At 56.9% G+C, this 17,118-nt stretch overlaps 1 protein-coding gene across 4 annotated transcripts in view; it reads right to left on the bottom strand.

Annotated features, from left to right (window-relative positions):
* Positions 1-1,659: 1,659 nt before the first annotated feature.
* The window catches only part of TCF25 (transcription factor 25), a 43,043-nt gene continuing 27,584 nt past the window's right edge, over positions 1,660-17,118 (bottom strand). For 2 of the 4 annotated variants that reach the window (XM_032284776.1, XM_032284778.1), the window contains exons 10-18: positions 15,211-15,303; positions 14,871-14,976; positions 13,258-13,417; positions 11,681-11,768; positions 10,059-10,217; positions 8,552-8,642; positions 7,532-7,611; positions 5,996-6,068; positions 5,259-5,560 (exon numbers count right to left, since the gene is read on the bottom strand). In XM_032284776.1, coding sequence (XP_032140667.1) covers positions 5,402-5,560; positions 5,996-6,068; positions 7,532-7,611; positions 8,552-8,642; positions 10,059-10,217; positions 11,681-11,768; positions 13,258-13,417; positions 14,871-14,976; positions 15,211-15,303 — 1,009 coding nt within the window. In that variant the 3' untranslated portion in view covers positions 5,259-5,401. The other 2 variants (XM_032284780.1, XM_032284779.1) reach the window with 2 other exon arrangements.

Below are 17,118 nucleotides of genomic sequence, written 5' to 3'. Positions count from 1 at the left end.
CAAGGGGACAGGCGCCACATCAGGGTTTTAATGTTTGTCCGAGTTCAGATCCCTGCTGTCCCCCACTGGGGTGCCAGTATCTGACTGACCGTGGAATGACCACATCACTCACAAGCCACCTCCGTGTGTGAGCACATCACTATTACCTGTTACATCTGCATTTTGCAATTTATAAGTATTTTTGCTTTAAAGTTTATTATTTTTATTTTTTTGAGTTTCATTCTGCCATGGAGGCTGGAATGCAGTGGCTTGATCTCTGCTCACTGCAACCTCCACCTCCCGGGTTCAAGTGATTTTCGTGACTCAGTCTCCCAAGTAGCTGGGATTGCAGGTGCCCATGACCACCCCTGGTTAATTTCCGTATTTTTTAGTAGAGATGGGGTTTCGCTGTTGGTCAGGCTGGTCTTGAACTCGTAATCTAAGGTGATCCGCCTGCCTCGGCCCCCCAAAGTGCTGAGATTACAGGTGTGAGCCACCATGCCTGGCCTGCTTTAAAAAAATTTTTTTTTTGAGATGGAGTTTTTCTCTGTCACCCAGGCTGGAGTGCAGTTGCACGATCTTGGCTCACTGCGGTTTCCACCTTCCCAGTTCAAGCAATTCTGCCTCAGCCTCCCAAGTAGCTGGGACTACAGGCGCACACCACCATGCCCAGCTAATTTTTGTATTTTTTTTTAGTAGAGACGGGGTTTCACCATGTTGGCCAGGATGGTCTTGATCTCCTGATCCACCCGCCTTGGCCTCCCAAAGTGCTGGGATTACAAGCGTGAGCCACTGCAATGGGCCTAAAATGTTTTAATTGAAGTACAACACACATAAAAGTGCACCAATGACAAATATGCAGGCTGAGGGACGTCCCCCACCCGAACCAGATACATACGCAGCACCAGACACAGACACTACATTCCCACCCGGCTCTCTCTCTCTGCGCTCAGCTGGATTTGCCCATGCTGGTGGCTGCAATCCTCTGCCTCAGACAGTGGTGTCCATTGTGTGAACACACCACATGGCATCGGGGTGGCCTCAGACTCCGTATCAATGACAGTGCTGCTGGCAGATTCTTGTACCACCTGATGGACACAGGTGCGTGCACCTGCTGGATGGCATGCAGGAGGGGCATGGGTGGGGCTTCAGCTTTGGGAGACTTGGTCAAACCATCTTCAGACTGGCAGACCGCTGTCTGGTAGCACACAGCTCATTTGGAGAGCATGGCCTGTCCACACCTCCCAGACCTGCGGTCTGGCCGCACCCACAGCCTCACCTCAGTCCAGCCTTTTGCCTCCCAGGACCTTTGCCGCCCCATGCTGTGCTTCCAGCTGAGCACAGGGGAGAGAAGGGTCCCAGATGTGAGGAGGAGGCTGAGCCTGGCTGGGGAAGGCAGATGGCACCATGGTGTGAGGTGCCATGTCGCTGCACAGGAGTCCCTGGACATCCACAGCACCTCACAGACCCAAATCCCGCTCCCCGCTGGCCATGAGCTGGTGAGCAGCCCTATCCCAGCCCACTGCATCCTCACATTTCAGGGATGTTCATGTTCACAGCTCCATAATGAGGGCTTTCAGATAGATGGTGGTTAACCCCAGCCTCCACCCCAGCCACCCAGCCTGGGACTTCAAAGGGCATGAGAATCGGGCAGCTGCTTCCTGCCAGGACACAGCCGGAGGGCATCGGAAGTGGGTGACCCTGCCACAGGACTCCCACTGTGGTTCTCACTGGATGTGCCTGTCGGGACACTGTGGGAAGATGAGCTGGAAAAAATTAACGTTCTGACTCGTTATGGTCATGGGGGAGATCAACTAGCATCAGGAATATCTGTGATTAGACACTTTGGAATCAGATCATCCTACAGCTAATCCTATCTGTTTGGATCTCCTCGTGCCCGTGTTGCGCAGCAGGAAGACATGTGGGGCCGGCGTGTCTGCTCACCAGGGTCACGGTGGACAGCACCTTCCCATGGGCAGAGGCATGGTCCCATGGAGCACTTTCCACAAGGACGTTTCTGGACTAGGGCCCCATGAGGACAATGAAGACAGATGCCTTCCTGGGTCTGTTCCATGTCTGGCACCCAAGGTCTGCAACACCCACACACATACGCACACACACACCTGCACCCACACACATACGCGTGCACACACACGAATATGTACACACATATGCATGCATGCCCTCAGTGTGCACCCAAGGGCTGCAGGGAAACCAGCTCTGTAGCCCAGGGTGGTCTGTCCAGCTGCAGCCATGCACAGGGAGGTGGGGGTCACCGCCAGACCAACAGTCCCGAGCTCTTGGGCCACCGTGAGTCTGCCTCTGGGTCCCAACGTGGTGGGCTCCAGTACAGCTCCCAAGGACAGCCGGGCCCACAGCCCACCTCAGCCCTTGGCTCAGGGGCCGCCAGTTTCCTTTGAACCCAGGGATGGGGTGTGGGAGGTGCCTGCGTTGAAGACTCTGGGGGAGATCTGGCTCAGTGGAAAAGGGCCCAGCTGGAAACCAATGCTGCGATGGGCACCGGGGAGGCCACATGTGCCTCAGGCTCTCGCTGGGCTCTGCAGGGCCGGGGAGGAAGCAGGATCCACCATCCCCCACAAGCATGGAAGAGGCCAAGCCTTGAGAGTAGTCTTCAGATCTCACGGTCATTAGAAACAGGCTCAGCAGCAGCTCACGACATAACCCCAGCAGCAGTGCCAAGGCATCAGTGACCCAGCCACCTCTCAGGACAGCAGGCCTGGGCTCAACCTCTGCTGCACTCACTGTCCCTGGAACACCGGCTCTTCTTTGACTCCCAAGCACAGGACGGCTGCTGGAGCTCCAAACACCACATCCCCGTGTGGGTGGACTCAAGGCATCTGGAACGGAAGAGGCAGGAACCCAGCTCTCCTTGCTTGCCTGTCATTTTCAGAGAACAAGCCCCTGAAGACTCTAGTGGTCCCCCCATCTCAATGGCTGAAGCTCATCACAGGCACCTGGCTGTGGAGGGTGGGGAACCAAGGTAGACTGGGATGATCCCCGCCACCTTCCCTGGAACTAAGTGCAGATTCCCAGCAAAGCCAGTTATGCTGGCATGGAAAAAAGGGTGGGTGAGACACCGGGAGGGCCCCGCTCTGCACCAGCCTGTGCTCCCCAGAGCTTCCTGCTGACCACAGACATCATTCCCTTGCTGCAGAGCAGAAGGAGGCTGCAGCACCATCTCCTGCTGCAGCATCTGGGGAGGGGAACGCAGCAGGTTCAGGATGTCACAGCTGGGACCCCAGTGCACCCCTCCAAACGGCCAGCCCAGTGCGAGGGCTGCACCCTCAGGCCGCCTCTTATCACAGACAGGGGGCCCTCACCGTCCTGGGGAGGGTCCTGCACCCTAGGCTCCCACCTGGGAAATGCTGAGCAGTCAGGCGACACCAGGAATAACATGTGCTCACAGGCCTCAGTGGGCCCTTGATAGGCGATGACACAGTGATGGGGCTTTCTGGGAGGCAGGTCCATGGACCAGGACCCAGCTGGGGCTAGAACATGTCTCCTGCCTCACTGGCCGCCCTAGAGCCTTGAGCAGCCCCTCCTCCCAGCCCCTTGTGCTTGCTGCCTCCTGAGGGTGAAAGATCAGGGTGCTGTGGGGTGCAGGGGACAGAAACCCTGGTGCAGCCACAACTTAACGTTCTCGATCCTTCCAGAACCATGCCGGCTTCTGATGCCGTCTGGCTGCAGCCTCTGTCCTGTAGCTGCAGCGCTGTGGGATGCACAGGTTCCGGACAGCACTGCTCAAGCGTGCCCAGACCTGCTCCGGCTACACCCCCTCCCCAGGCTGGGGTCCCGATCAGAGTGGCCCATTCACCCCCAGACCAAATGTCTCCTGATCTTTGCCACACTACCCTTCAGAGCTGCCCATGGACTTCTCTTTCCAAAATATGCTCCTGGGGCTTCTCCTTCAATTCCAGGCACTGCCCTGAAGTTTTCTAATAAAATTATTTTGGCCGTGCGTGGTTGCTCACACGTGTAATCCCAGCACTTTGGGAGGCCGAGGTGGATGGATCACCAGGTCAAGAGATAGAGACCATCCTGACCAACAAGGTGAAACGCCATCTCTACTAAATATAAAACCTGGGCACGGTGGCTCACATATGTAATCCCAACATTTTGGGAGGCTGAGGTGGGTGGATCACCTGAGTTAAGGAGCTCAAGATTAGCCTGGCCAACATGGTGAAACCCTATCTCTAATAAAAATACAAAAATTAGGCCGGGCGCGGTGGCTCAAGCCTGTAATCCCAGCACTTTGGGAGGCCGAGGCAGGTGGATCACGAAGGCAAGAGATTGAGACCATCCTGGTCAACATGGTGAAACCCCGTCTCTACTAAAAATACAAAAAATCAGCTGGGCATGGTGGCGCGTGCCTGTAATCCCAGCTACTCAGGAGGCTGAGGCAGGAGAATTGCCTGAACCCAGGAGGCGGAGGTTGCGGTGAGCTGAGATCGCGCCATGGCACTCTAGCCTGGGTAACAAGAGCGAAACTCCGCCTCGAAAAAAAAAAAAAAAAAATTAGCCAGGTCTGGAGGCAGACACCTGCAGTCCCAGCTACTCGGGAGGCTGAGGCACAAGAATCACTTGAACCCAGGAGATGGAGTTTGCAGTGAGCTGAGATCACGCCACTGCACTCTAGCCTGGGTGACAGAGTGAGACGCTGTCTCAAAAAAAAAAAATTAGCTGGGCATGGTGAGTGTTGTGGCATGCGCCTGTAGTCCCAGCTACTCAGGAGGCAGAATTGCTTGAACCCGGGAGCTGGAGGGTGCAGTGAGCCGAGATCACGCTACTGCACTCCAGCCCAGTGACAGAGCAAGACTCCGTGTCAAAAAAAAAAAAAAAAAAAAAAAAAAAAGACGTGTCTGACTCAACAGATGGTGGCATCCGGCCAGAGGACCGCAGCACATCAGCTCCCACCGGCTTGGAGGAACAAGACTGAAAGCGGGCCGCAGCGTAGGGGACTCCCTGCTCCAGCCCCACCCTGAAACCTTCTACCAACAAGGAATGCAGCTCTGTCCATGAACCCCAGAGCAGGCTGATGGAGGACCGGCCCCAGGGCCCTGGCGTTCAGCAGGGACTTGTCCTGAACACCCTGCAGGCCCCCTTCTTCACCGTGTCCCAGATTCTGGGAGCACAGGAAGCACGTGGCCTGGGCCCCGCCTCACCCGCAGGCCACTGGGAAGAGACTGGACTGAGTGATTGGAATCTGAGGGCACTGGACACACTCAGCACCTGGGAAAGAAGAGCGTGTGGACAGCAGAGCATGACCCATTTACGTTTATAGGAGACACAGCGGACCAGGCCGGCAGTACAGTCAGCATCTCTACTTCAGGGAGCTGGCCAATTCCAACCAGCACAGAAATCAGGAACATAAGTGTACAGCTTCCAGGCACTCTGCGGATGCTCAGTCCCACTCCCCCTCCCCCTCCGCGTCGTCCTCGTGGGGCGCCTCTACGTCGTTGAGGTGGAAGTTGGCCATCATGTCGCGCACAGCCAGCATCAGCCTGTTGAGGCCCTGGTTGCGGTTCAGACCCCCAGCCACTCCTTCCTCGGGTCTCTCCCCCTGCAGCAACGGGACACGTCTAAGCAGGGGGCGTCCATGCTGGGACTCGGAGCCCAGGGCCCCGGCAGGAAGGCACCGTGGAGCCCCAGGTGGCCCTTGCCCCAGTGTCAGACCCTGAAGCCTCATCAGGTCCCTGTGAGGACAGGAAGCTCTCAAAACCAAAAGTAGCGTCTAGGCCAAGCCAGGCCCAGAGAGTGGGGTCAAGATCAAGCTGGACCGGCTCCCGGGCCCTACGTAAGGCCTGGCTGCTCCCACCTGAGCAGGCCCCAGCTTCCCCAGCAGAACGAGCATCCGCTGGCGCAACGCAGCCTTGGCCCTTCCCTGCCCCTGCGCCGGCCTGCACAGGCCTGGCTCAAGACGGCTCCAGATATCTGCACTGGAACCAATGTGCCCGCACCCACCGGGCAGGCAGTGTCTGGGACCAACTCAACCTACCTCCATGGTATAATTTGGCAACAGTGACCGAAAGAAGAGCGCGATCGTGTTTCCATGGCTGATGGGACTTAATCTGAAAGACAAAGTAAAGAAAAGTCAGGAATGAAACGGAACCGATACTTGTGGGACCTAATCCAACTCCTAGGGCTGCCTGCCAGCTGCCTCCCTGCAGGGACATGGAGGGGCCCCACCCAGGTGCAGAGCAACACAGCTGAGGACAGGCCTGTGATTCCCACAAAGCAGAGATCAGGGCCCTGGGTGGGCAGTGAGGCTTCCTCATCAGCTTGGGGTAAGCCTGCAGACAGCAGGAACAGGATGAGGGAGACCAGCTCTGCCGAGGCAGACACGGGGTCCACAGCAAGGATCTCATGGCCACTATCTGCCACCGCACAGGTGCCTTGCTTTGAAAAGTTATAGTTTCAATGCCTCCTTCAGCAGTGAGGATTTGAGAGCACAGACTCCTTAAAGGAAGGCGGAAGCTTGCAGATCCTGTGTTAAGTGGACACGCTCCAGGGGTGATGGACTCCACAGGATGCTGAGCAGCCCAGGCCTAAGCAGCTCTGGGAGGGCGAGAGACTGTGGTCCATGAGGGGGAACCTGTGAGGCAGCCACGCACTGCAATTCCTCAGCGCTACCACCTACCACTGCAGGAATCATCCATCACAACGACTGCGTGGGTGACAGGCCCTCGGTAAGGCAAGTGCTCTCAAGGCCAGAGGAAAGGGAGAAAGCCCCTCAATGACCCAGAGGCTGAAAGCCACCCCAGAGACACACCAGCAGCCTGGGAGTCGGCTTGGACCTGCTCCCCAGCCCTTTCACCCTGCAGCTCTGCTCTCCCAGCCTGGCCACAGGGCTGTGTGCTCTGCTCCTGGCAGCCCTTGGCAGCCCTGCTCTCCTGGCCCAGCTACGTGGCTGTAAGCTCTGCTCCTGGGCCTTGGCACATGGCAACTCTGCTGTGGAACATGAATACCCCTCTCCCCGCTGAGCCTGGGGAAGCCACATTCTTCTGTGTCTCAGCACACCAACCCCTCCTTCCTTACTCCAGTTTTTGTTGTTTTTTTTTTTTTAGATGCAGTCATGCTGTCACCCAGGCTGAAGTGCAGTGGTGTGGTCTCGGCTCACTGCAACCTCTGCCTCCCTGGTTTCAAGTGATTCTCCTGCCTCAGCCTCCCGAGTAGCTGGGACTACAGATGCATGCCACTATGCCTGGCTAAGTTTTGTATTTTTAATAGAGACAGGGTTTCGCCATGTTGGCCAGGATGGTGCAGTTTGGATTTTACATTTATTTCTAGATGCTAAAATTCATGTTTTCCCCACATCACTGCACACCTGCTTCCGCTGTTACTCCCAGCTGCTACAGAGCATTCCCACAGGCACAGCTGTGACCCCCAGATTACACTGTCCCTCTCCCCTCCTTTCCTGACCATGTGCCCCAACTCTTAGTACCTATCCCAAGCTGGCAGCCCGTCCCTGTGAGCCCTGAAGCACTGACCTTAGCTGCACAAGCCAAGGAGTGAATGGGGAGGTGGGAGGTACCTCTCGGGCCTGACGTAGGAGTAGATGGTGTCCGCAGGAGGCAGAGGGTCAAACCCCATCACAGACTGCGTGGTCACGTCCTTCAGAAAGGGACACAAAACGAAGATGCTACGGATGCTGACAGGGGGCCTCTGCCTCTCCCAGCAGAGTCCTTCAGTCGGCTCCAGCAAGGACTGGACGCATCTGCTGAGAGATAGCCACAGAGTCTGACAGAAACGGCTGTGCTTTTTGTACCAAACAAACTTTGGGTGAGGGTGGGACTGCCCTTCTGCCACCAGGACACTCACGGGAGTGGAGGTACACCGGCACAGCGTCTGCCCTTCTCACGGGGGTATGTGGTGGGAAAGGAAGGGGGTCACGTGCTGCTCACACCTGCCAAGATCTTCACCACGGGTCAGAAGCTCTCACTTCAGCAACTGCAGGCTACGGGGACCCTGGGCTGCCCGAGGGTCACACAGCTCCTGGTGTACTCCCTGCCCCGCCCCTCAGCCCCTCTAGAGATGACAGCAGCTCACAGCCCCAGACAAGGCCAGCCATGCCAGTCACCAGGATCTGCAGGGCAGCCAAAATTAAACCAGGAGGTGCTAAGCTGTCCTCAGTGACGGCCCCTGGGCCTGCGACCTTCTGACTTGCTGGTTTCTCAGTCATTCTGTCTTATCCCGTAACAACAGTATAAAGTCTTTAGGTTTGGAGTCAGAAACAGAACCTCCAGCACAGGAGGTCAGAGCAGGACTGTACCTCATGACTACAGAGAAGCCCCCACAGCTGCACTCGCAGTGTCAACCACGGAAGGAACAGCTCACCAAGGTGACTACTCAGCTCATGCTCAGCCCCAAAGGATTTCTCTCTCAAAACCAAGCATCTGAACCCTGGCTGCCAGGAAAGGAGGAGCCCTTGCCGTGGCAGAGCTGGGCCGTGAGGGTGCTCATATTGCGCATGCCTGCATGTGGACTGCCAGGAGACACAGGCAGTACATGTGACTGGCTTACACAAAGCTCCCATTTCAGCCCCTCTCCTTACCGGGGGCAGGGCAGCAACGGCTTCCTTGATCTCAGAGAGGATCACATGGCGGTGGATATTCCTGGGTGCGCGCTGGTAGAGCACCTTCCGCCTGAGGCCGAGGAGAAGAAAGGCACAGCAGATGAAACGGTAACAGCCACCGCGCTGGGCCCCGCCCCGCCCCGCCCAGCACTCGCCACCTCGCTGCATTTCTAGTGGCACCAAGAACAGCACATTTCACTTCCCAGGCAGAGGCAGCACAGCTGGTCCCTGGCCTGCAGTGAGGGAGGCTCTTAGGGGCCAGTCCCAGCTGCACGGCCTGACTCAGGCCCTCTAATCAAAAAACAAGATTGATTGGAGCCATGGCCAGCGGCTTCTTGTGGGAATTCAATGAGTTTGTCTACATGAAGTGACACCTGGGCATGTCCCCACTGTCACTGCTACAGGCAGAGGCACTGGTCCCTGCTTGAAGTCACTCTGGGAAGGCAGCACAGGGAACAAAATGCTTTCTTGTCCATGAGAAATGTCTGGTCCAGCCTGGGCGCAGTGGCTCACACCTGCAATCCCAGCACTTTGGGAGGCCGAGGCAAGCGGATCACCTGAGGTCAAGAGAGCGAGACCATCTTGGCCAACATGGTGACACCTCGTCTCTACTAAAAATACAAAAAGTAGCCAGTCGTGGTGAAATGCGCCTGTAGTCCCAGCTACTCAGGAGGCTGAGGCAGGAGAATCACTTGAACCCAGGAGGCGGAGGTTGCGGTGAGCCGAGAACGCACCACCGCACTCCAGCCTGGCAACAGACTGAGACTCCGTCTCAAAAAACAAAGCAAGAAAGATGTCTGGTGCAGTGGGGAACACAAACACATGGATGGGGCCCACGACTCCCAACGGCTGGGGCACCGGTACCTCTTAGGCACCCCCAGCACGGCCTCACATCCGAGGCAGACAGACTTGACCGTGGAGGTGCAAATGGCCGCCACTCCCACGTGGTCCACGCTGAGCCTGGCCACACTGGTGGGCAGAACCACGGTGCTGACACACACAGAATTAGCACAGGGCCAAGGGCACAGGCACACCAGACAAGAACAGGCAAGGGGCTGCCTGCCAAATGCAGAGCACCAGGGTCCAAGCCTCTGACATGCTCACATGCAGGACAGAAGACTTGCTCTCAGCTCTGCCAGATTTATTTACCCCCAAGATGCTGGTGTGAGAGACTCATCAGCACCCCAGCTGATGTGGAAACATCACACAACCAGAAGCTACCAATCCAGTCCTAAGCACCCGGGAACGCCAGCTCGTGACCTGTGCTGATGACCACAGCTGCCTCCCAGGAAGCCTCTGGGACAGGACAGGGCTGTGCTCCCTGTTAGGCTCCACACCGGCCCCATGGCTGGCCACACTGCAGGGGAGGGCAAGCTGCTCACAGCCCTCCTCGCCTCCAGAATCTGAGGTCCCTGTGTCTGGGACGAGGACCCCTGAGGAGGGGGTGTGGCAGGGCTGCTGCCCCACGCAAGCCCCTGGAGCTCACCTGTGCTCACAGGCTTCCACCGCAGGGTCTCCGGCATCCACTGCCTGCAGCACCCTGTGGACGTTCTCCTCCAGCCAGCTCATGGTGGCGGGCTCTTTCCAGAGAAAGTGTGACCTCCCGAGATAGAGGCTCACCAGCTGGCTCAGGGCAGGGGGCTGGCTGGAGGAGAGCAAGGTCTGTGAGCAGAACACTCTTCAGGCCAGCAGAGCCCCAGGGATGGGCAGACGGGAGGTGCAGGGAGGGCCCTGAGGGCTGCTGGACCCGAGAGTGTGGGGCTGGGGCACACAGGTATGTGCCATGGCCTCTTACACACTGTCTGTGTTCTTTAGGAAGCACAACTGACTCCACAGAAATGTGAAAATATAACCAGGGCAAGTCCATCTGTGAGCACACAGGGCGAGCCCTGGACGCCACATTGGCCCCCGAGGGCTGGGGGCGGACCTGGAGGTGACACTGGCTCCTGAGGGCTGGGGGAGGACCTGGAGGTGACACTGGCTCCCGGGGGAGGACTCTGTGGCATGCACTTTCTCCTGTGCTTGCTCTCTCTCCATTATTTTTTTGAGGCCATGTCTCGCTCTGTCACCCAGGCTGGAGTGCAGGAGCACAGCTTATTGCAGCTTCAACCTCCTAGGCACAAGCCAACCTTCCACCTCAGCCTCCCAAAATGCTGGGATTAGAGGTGTGCCCCACTGCGCCCAGTACCCTCTTTATGAGCCTGGGTTTTAAGCTGGAGGCTGCTCACCTGGGATTTTCCACCCATCAATGAGGGCTCCAGAGCCCCCCCCAGGTCGGATGAAAGTCCCTGAGGTCCCTATCACAGCCCCTCCTGCTGCTGGGAGCAGGTCCCTCAAGGCCTCTCAGGATGACTGAAAATGGCTCCTAGGCTCCGAACCCACAGACACCCCACAGATGGGCACCCCTCAGACAGATGGACACCACACAGACATCCCACAGATGATCACCCCACAGACAGGCACCCCACAGACAGATACCCCACAGATAACCACAGACGGGCACCCCATAGACAATCACCCCAGAGACGGGCACCCTACAGATGGGCACCCCACAAACATACGCCCCACAGTCATCCCACAGACGGACACTCCAGACACCCCACAGAGACAGACACCCCACTGACGGATACCCCACAGACGGGCACCCCACAGACATATACCCCACAGACGGGCACCCCACAGACGGGCACCCCACAGACCGGCACCCCACAGACATATACCCCACAGACGGGCACCCCACAGACCGGCACCCCACAGACATATACCCCACAGGCGGGCACCCCACAGACCGGCACCCCACAGACATATACCCCACAGACAATCACCCCACAGACAATCACCCCACAGACATATACCGCACAGACTGGCACCCCACAGACGGGCACCCCACAGACAATCACCCCACAGACATATACCCCACAGACAATCACCCCACAGACATATACCCCACAGACATATACCCCACAGACAATCACCCCACAGACAATCACCCCACAGACATATACCCCACAGACATATACCGCACAGACTGGCACCCCACAGACATATACGCCACAGACATATACCCCACAGACTGGCACCCCACAGACGGGCACCACCACTCTCTACCTTATCTCTGCATTGGGTCCAAAGAAGCGATGAGTGGACACGGTGGCATCGGGCCGCATGCTGCAGTACTCGAGCAGGGGAAGGAGGACTGCGGGAGAAGCAGAGGCTCTGTGGGACCCCTCGGCCCACAGCGAGCCACTCCCAGCCCCCACAGTGGTAAGGGACACGGTAAGGTCTTTGTCACAGACACAGCTGAGTGCTTTCAGATGGAGGAGCGTGCAGGGCCAGTGGCTTGCTTCCGGCTGGCACCCTGAGCTGCTGCTGCTGGGATGCCCAGGGTCTGAGGCGGGAGTCTCCTCACGCCAGCCCCCAGGAGCCTCCCAGCACCCCCATCTGCATCTGAGGAAGACTCACCCACCACCCTCCACACACGTAGGGCTGGATGTTCTAATCACAAAGTCCAGACCCCATGGCAGGCTGGCGGGGGCAGACGCCATCTGTGCCCAGTAGAAGGGCTAGCAGCGCAGGGCTGGGCTGAGGTCTAGGCCGCCACATAGGGGCATGGGCCCCCAGGGCAGAGCCTGTCCCACCCACACCTGCAGCGATCTCCAGTGCTCTGGAATAAGGGGCGGTGGCTTCTTGGGAGCCTGCCTGCCTTCGAAGCAGGTGCTGACACTACAGCTTGTAAGACAGCAGCACAGCTCTGCCACACAACACACAGCCTCCCAGCCCTGTTCCCGGAGACGGCTGCACTGGTGGAGCACGGCACGAGGCCTCCACCACGTTCCCAGACACTGCTGCACTGGTGAACACAGCACAGGGCTGCAGAGGAGGACAGAGGTGCTTCTTAGGCACAGGAGATGAAGCTTTTGGGGTCAGCGAGCAGACCGAGGGCTTGCCAGGCCCCTCTGGTTGGCACATTTCTCTGCCTGTGCTGGAAGCTGCCCAAACCCACGCCGTGGGCTTCCCTGGGGCCCAGACAAAGCCCTAGAAAACCACAGAACCAGTGAAGTACTGCTGCTTCCAGGACGTGCTAACAGAAGGTGAGTGGTCATGCTACGAGTCACATCAGCTGCACGCAAACAACCCTCAGCCCCCACAGCCCCTCAGAGGAGCCCCGTCTTAAAGACAGACGTCACACATGCTGTCTGGCAGGGGTCAGCCCCACTGTGCCCACCCCATGTGTGTGGACGGAGAACGCGCAGATGCAGTCGGGGCTCAGGGGCTGTGCAGGCTGGGTCTGTCTGAGCAGGACAGGCTTCCCAGCACAGTGCTCAGCACAACCCTCTCCGCCGTGCCTCGGCACCTCCAACACCTTCCTCTGCTTCTTCTCCTCCCCAGCACTGACACAATCCGTGCCCAGCACCTCCCAGCCAGTCCCGTCTCTGCACCCTACAACACAGCCCCACAGGGTAGGATGGCTGCCACCTCCTCGTGCCTGGCATGGCACACAGCAGGTTCCCAGATGGATCGATCATCTTTCGAGTTTGCTAGGGCAGGTTTGCAGGCCCTACCAAAGAATGTACGTGTCTGAAGGTGTAGGGGAGGTCAGGGACCTGGCCTCCACCACCAGGAACACCAGCTCCCACACCATGGCTGACAGTACACACCCCACCCCAGCAAGATGGGGCACCCACCTCCAGGGAACATGGTGAGCGCCTGCTGTATCAGGAGCGAGGCCTTCTCCCTGGCAGAGCTCTGCTCATGCTCAGGGAGGTCTGTCTGCTGGCTCAGCAGGAAATACGCCAGTGGAACAGAGAAGGCAAAATTTGGGAGCTGCGACAGGTTCCGATGAGCCTACAAGAGACACAGAAACAGAGTGGAGCCTCAAGTCAAAAAGACAAAGTATATGAGTTGGCAGATGCTCTGATGCCAACATGAGCCCTGCCAGGAGTAGGGAGATTCTGCCGGCAATGTGAGGGCCCCTTCTCAACTTGGCATAAAGATAACTTACACACCCACCTGGGGGAATTTCCACACGCAGAAGAGAGAAGACACGGAGGGCCTGAGGAGTGAAAGTGAGTGAGGGGGCCACAGGGAGGGAGGCCCCACCTGCCACAGGGGCTCCTCTTTGAAGCTGAGCAGTCAGTGCTCTCAATGTGGAAAATGTACAAAGCACGAACAGCAAAGACGAGCACACTCTACCACCGTGCGAGGACTTCTGCCTTCCTCAGCAGACGCCACAGACCTCAGACACGATCAGAACGGGATCACAGACTGTTTTTGACCTTAAACACCATCATCCACATTCTCCTGTGGCCCCATTTTGGGGGATTCCCTGAGGTTTCCCTGCACCTACATTTCTGTGAGATCCAGGGATTTCTATAAACCACATTCCAGGAGGTGAGATTTCCTGGCAGATTATGCCAAATGCTAAACAATTCAAAGCAATTTACCCACTTTCATTAGGCACGACCATGTGCTACGAAAAAATTCAACACAGAAAAGGAGAAGGTCAAGAGCTGTCATCACCTGCTCCCCAGTCCTGGGCCCTGCTGGAGGTCAGCATGACAAAAAAATTCAACACAGAAGCAGAGAAGGTAACAGCTGCCACTGCCTGCTCCCCAGCCCTGGGCCCTGCTGGAGGTCAGCATGACAAAAAAATTCAACACAGAAAAAGAGAAGGTCAAGGGCTGTCATCACCTGCTCCCCAGCCCTGGGCCCTGCTGGAGGGCAGCATGACAAAGTCTCATGTGTCCTTCCAGGTAAGTGGCACCCAGAGGAACATAATGGGAGCCCAGGAGTCAGTTTAAATTTTCTAGGAGCTGCATTAAAGAGAAAACAGGTGAAATTAACTTAAATACATTATACCTAACCCAGCACAACTAAATTATCACTCCAACATGTGTCTGTTACTGGGGGCAGAGTTCGGGCCTCTCTTGCTGTGCAGTCACCCCGGGACACGGTGTGCTGGGGCAGCCCTCCCTCTGCCTCTCGGCTGCGTCTTCCTGTCCCGCCCACGAGGAGCTCAGGTGCTGCCACTTTCTCATTACTATCGCCACAATCCTGGCACGCAGGTGTACACACATTTGGGGATCTGACATAAGGCTGCTGTAACGTCCCTAGGAAAACCAGATTCCGCTCAGCAGAGGCTCGAGGGAGACAAAAAAGGCAGGAGGATGTGGTTCTATTCTCGAACAATTATCATTTCATCCCCAAACCATCCCTCGAGCACACAGACACCAAACCAGGAAAACAGAAGGAGAAGCAGATGTCTGTCCCCCCAGGGACCCACCAGGCTCCCACCTACCTCCCACTCCTGGAAGAGGCGGATCAGGTACTCGTAGTTCCGGGCCCGCAAGGCCAGGTGGTCGATGAGCAGCAGCATGCAGAGGGGGTCCTCATCCGGCTCGAGACTTCCAGAGGCAGCACAGGGAGCACAGAGAAGGAGAACGGGGTGCCATCAGGCCGGGAGTGGGCCGGAGGCAGAGCAGAGAGCAGAACAAAGGAGAAAGGGGCACCGTCAGGCTGGGAGTGGGCCGGAGGCAGGGCAGGGAGCAGAGCGAAGGAGAACGAGCCACCATCAGGCAGGGAATAGGCCTGCAGCCAAGGCGGGGAGCACAGGCCAGCGTGGTGGAGCAGCCACTCACCTCAAGATGAGCTTGCAGTACTCCAGTGCCGTGCGTGGGCAGCCTCGCTTCTCCAGGAAGCTCATCTGCTTGTAGAGGGCCAGGTAGAAGCTCCTAGATCCACAACAGTTCCACATGAATTAGAGCGACACAAAGCAGAAAGCCCTGTGAACAGTGCTGCGGCCGGCACCCGCGCCACCCTGCCCTCCACGCAGTGCCGAGGCTGCCGTTCCGCTCTCTGGGTTCTGCTGGCATTTCCTACGTGCCCAGCACACAGAGATCCGTGCCTGGAGAGGAGGTGAGCACTCTCCTTGTCCTTTACAGAGTTACACACAAATTTGCATACTGAAAATCAAACCTCTTTGAAATCTTTATCTTGATTTTTGTTGACTATTTATAATTTAAGGGGAGAGAGTTAAGATTTCCTGTTACAATTATGACAAATTAGATCTTAATTTACCCTCCAATCTCAACAGTGGCTCACAGCACTAAGGCTGGACACATAAAGCCTGTGACTTCTGCATCCAGGTCCTGGTGGGCGGCTACTTCTGTCAACAGCCCACTGTCCCTTTTATGCCTGGAAATATTATTATTTTATAATCTACCTCAAAGTACTAATAATTTCATTGGAAGAGACAAAACTAACATAAAAAAAACCAGGCCGGGTGTGCTGGCTCACACCTATAATCCCAGCACTTTGGGAGGCTGAGGTAGGCGGATCACGAGGTCAAGAGACGGACACCATCCTGGCCAAGATAGTGAAACCCTGTCTCCACTAAAAATACAAAAATCAGCCAGGCACAGGTGGCGGGCACCTGTAATCCCAGCTACTCAGGAGGTTGAGGCAGGAGAACTGCTTGAACCCAGGAGGTGGAAGATGGAGTGAGCGGAGATCATGTCACTACACTCCAGCTTGTGACAGCGCAAGACTCTGTCTCAAAAAAAAAAAAAAAAAAGACAAGAAAAGAAAAAAAGAAAACCAGTGGAGAAAATTCAGACCCAGCACACAATGTGGACAAGCTGTGCAGCAGGGGCGGATGGACCTTGGCTTGCCAGGAGGGCCGAGAGAGCAGGAGTGGATCGCACACCGGAGACACCCAGGGTGGCCAGAGAAACGAGGCGCTGCACACAGGAGAGTCAGGACAGCGGACAGGCTGGTCCACACACAGGACACACAGGACAGTGGACAGAGGCTGGTCCACACACAGGACACACAGCACAGTGGACAGAGGCTGGTCCACACACAGGACACACAGCACAGTGGACAGAGGCTGGTCCACACACAGGAAACACAGCACAGTGGACAGAGGCTGGTCCACACACAGGATACACAGCACAGTGGACAGAGGCTGGCCCACACACAGGACAGCCAGGACAATGGACAAAGGCTGGTCCACACACAGGATACACAGGACAGCGGACAGGCTGGTCCACACACAGGACACACAGGACAGCGGACAGAGGCTGGTCCACACACAGGAAACACAGCACAGTGGACAGAGGCTGGTCCACACACAGGAAACACAGCACAGTGGACAGAGGCTGGTCCACACACACGACACACAGGACAGTGGACAGAGGCTGGTCCTCCCAACAAGTGCCCACAGGACAGGCTGAGGGGGCGTTGTGGGAGCCGGTCCAGGTTTGACCAGTGAGGGCTGATGGCAGATGGATGGCTTTAGGGGCACAAGTATCTGGAAGAAGAGAGTGCCACACGTGTGGCCGCCCAGGGCAGTGGAGTGAACCTCGGGCTGATTCTGAGCTACTCGACGACTGAAGGTTAAACCTGTAAAGCCTTCCAAAGCTTCTAAACTTGCCAGGGACGGGTTCTTTGGCCAAACGTACAAAGAAACGCAATTGCAGAGCCCAACGTGGGGATATGGTTTGTCAGGCTCACCTCTTTTTTTTTTTTTTTTTTTTTTTTTTTTT

The sequence above is a fragment of the Sapajus apella genome, unplaced genomic scaffold (assembly GCF_009761245.1).
Source record: "Sapajus apella isolate SASKATOON/1434 unplaced genomic scaffold, GSC_monkey_1.0 scaffold15, whole genome shotgun sequence".
Classification (NCBI taxonomy): Eukaryota; Metazoa; Chordata; class Mammalia; order Primates; family Cebidae; genus Sapajus; species Sapajus apella.
This window is presented reverse-complemented; position numbering and strand designations above follow the sequence as displayed.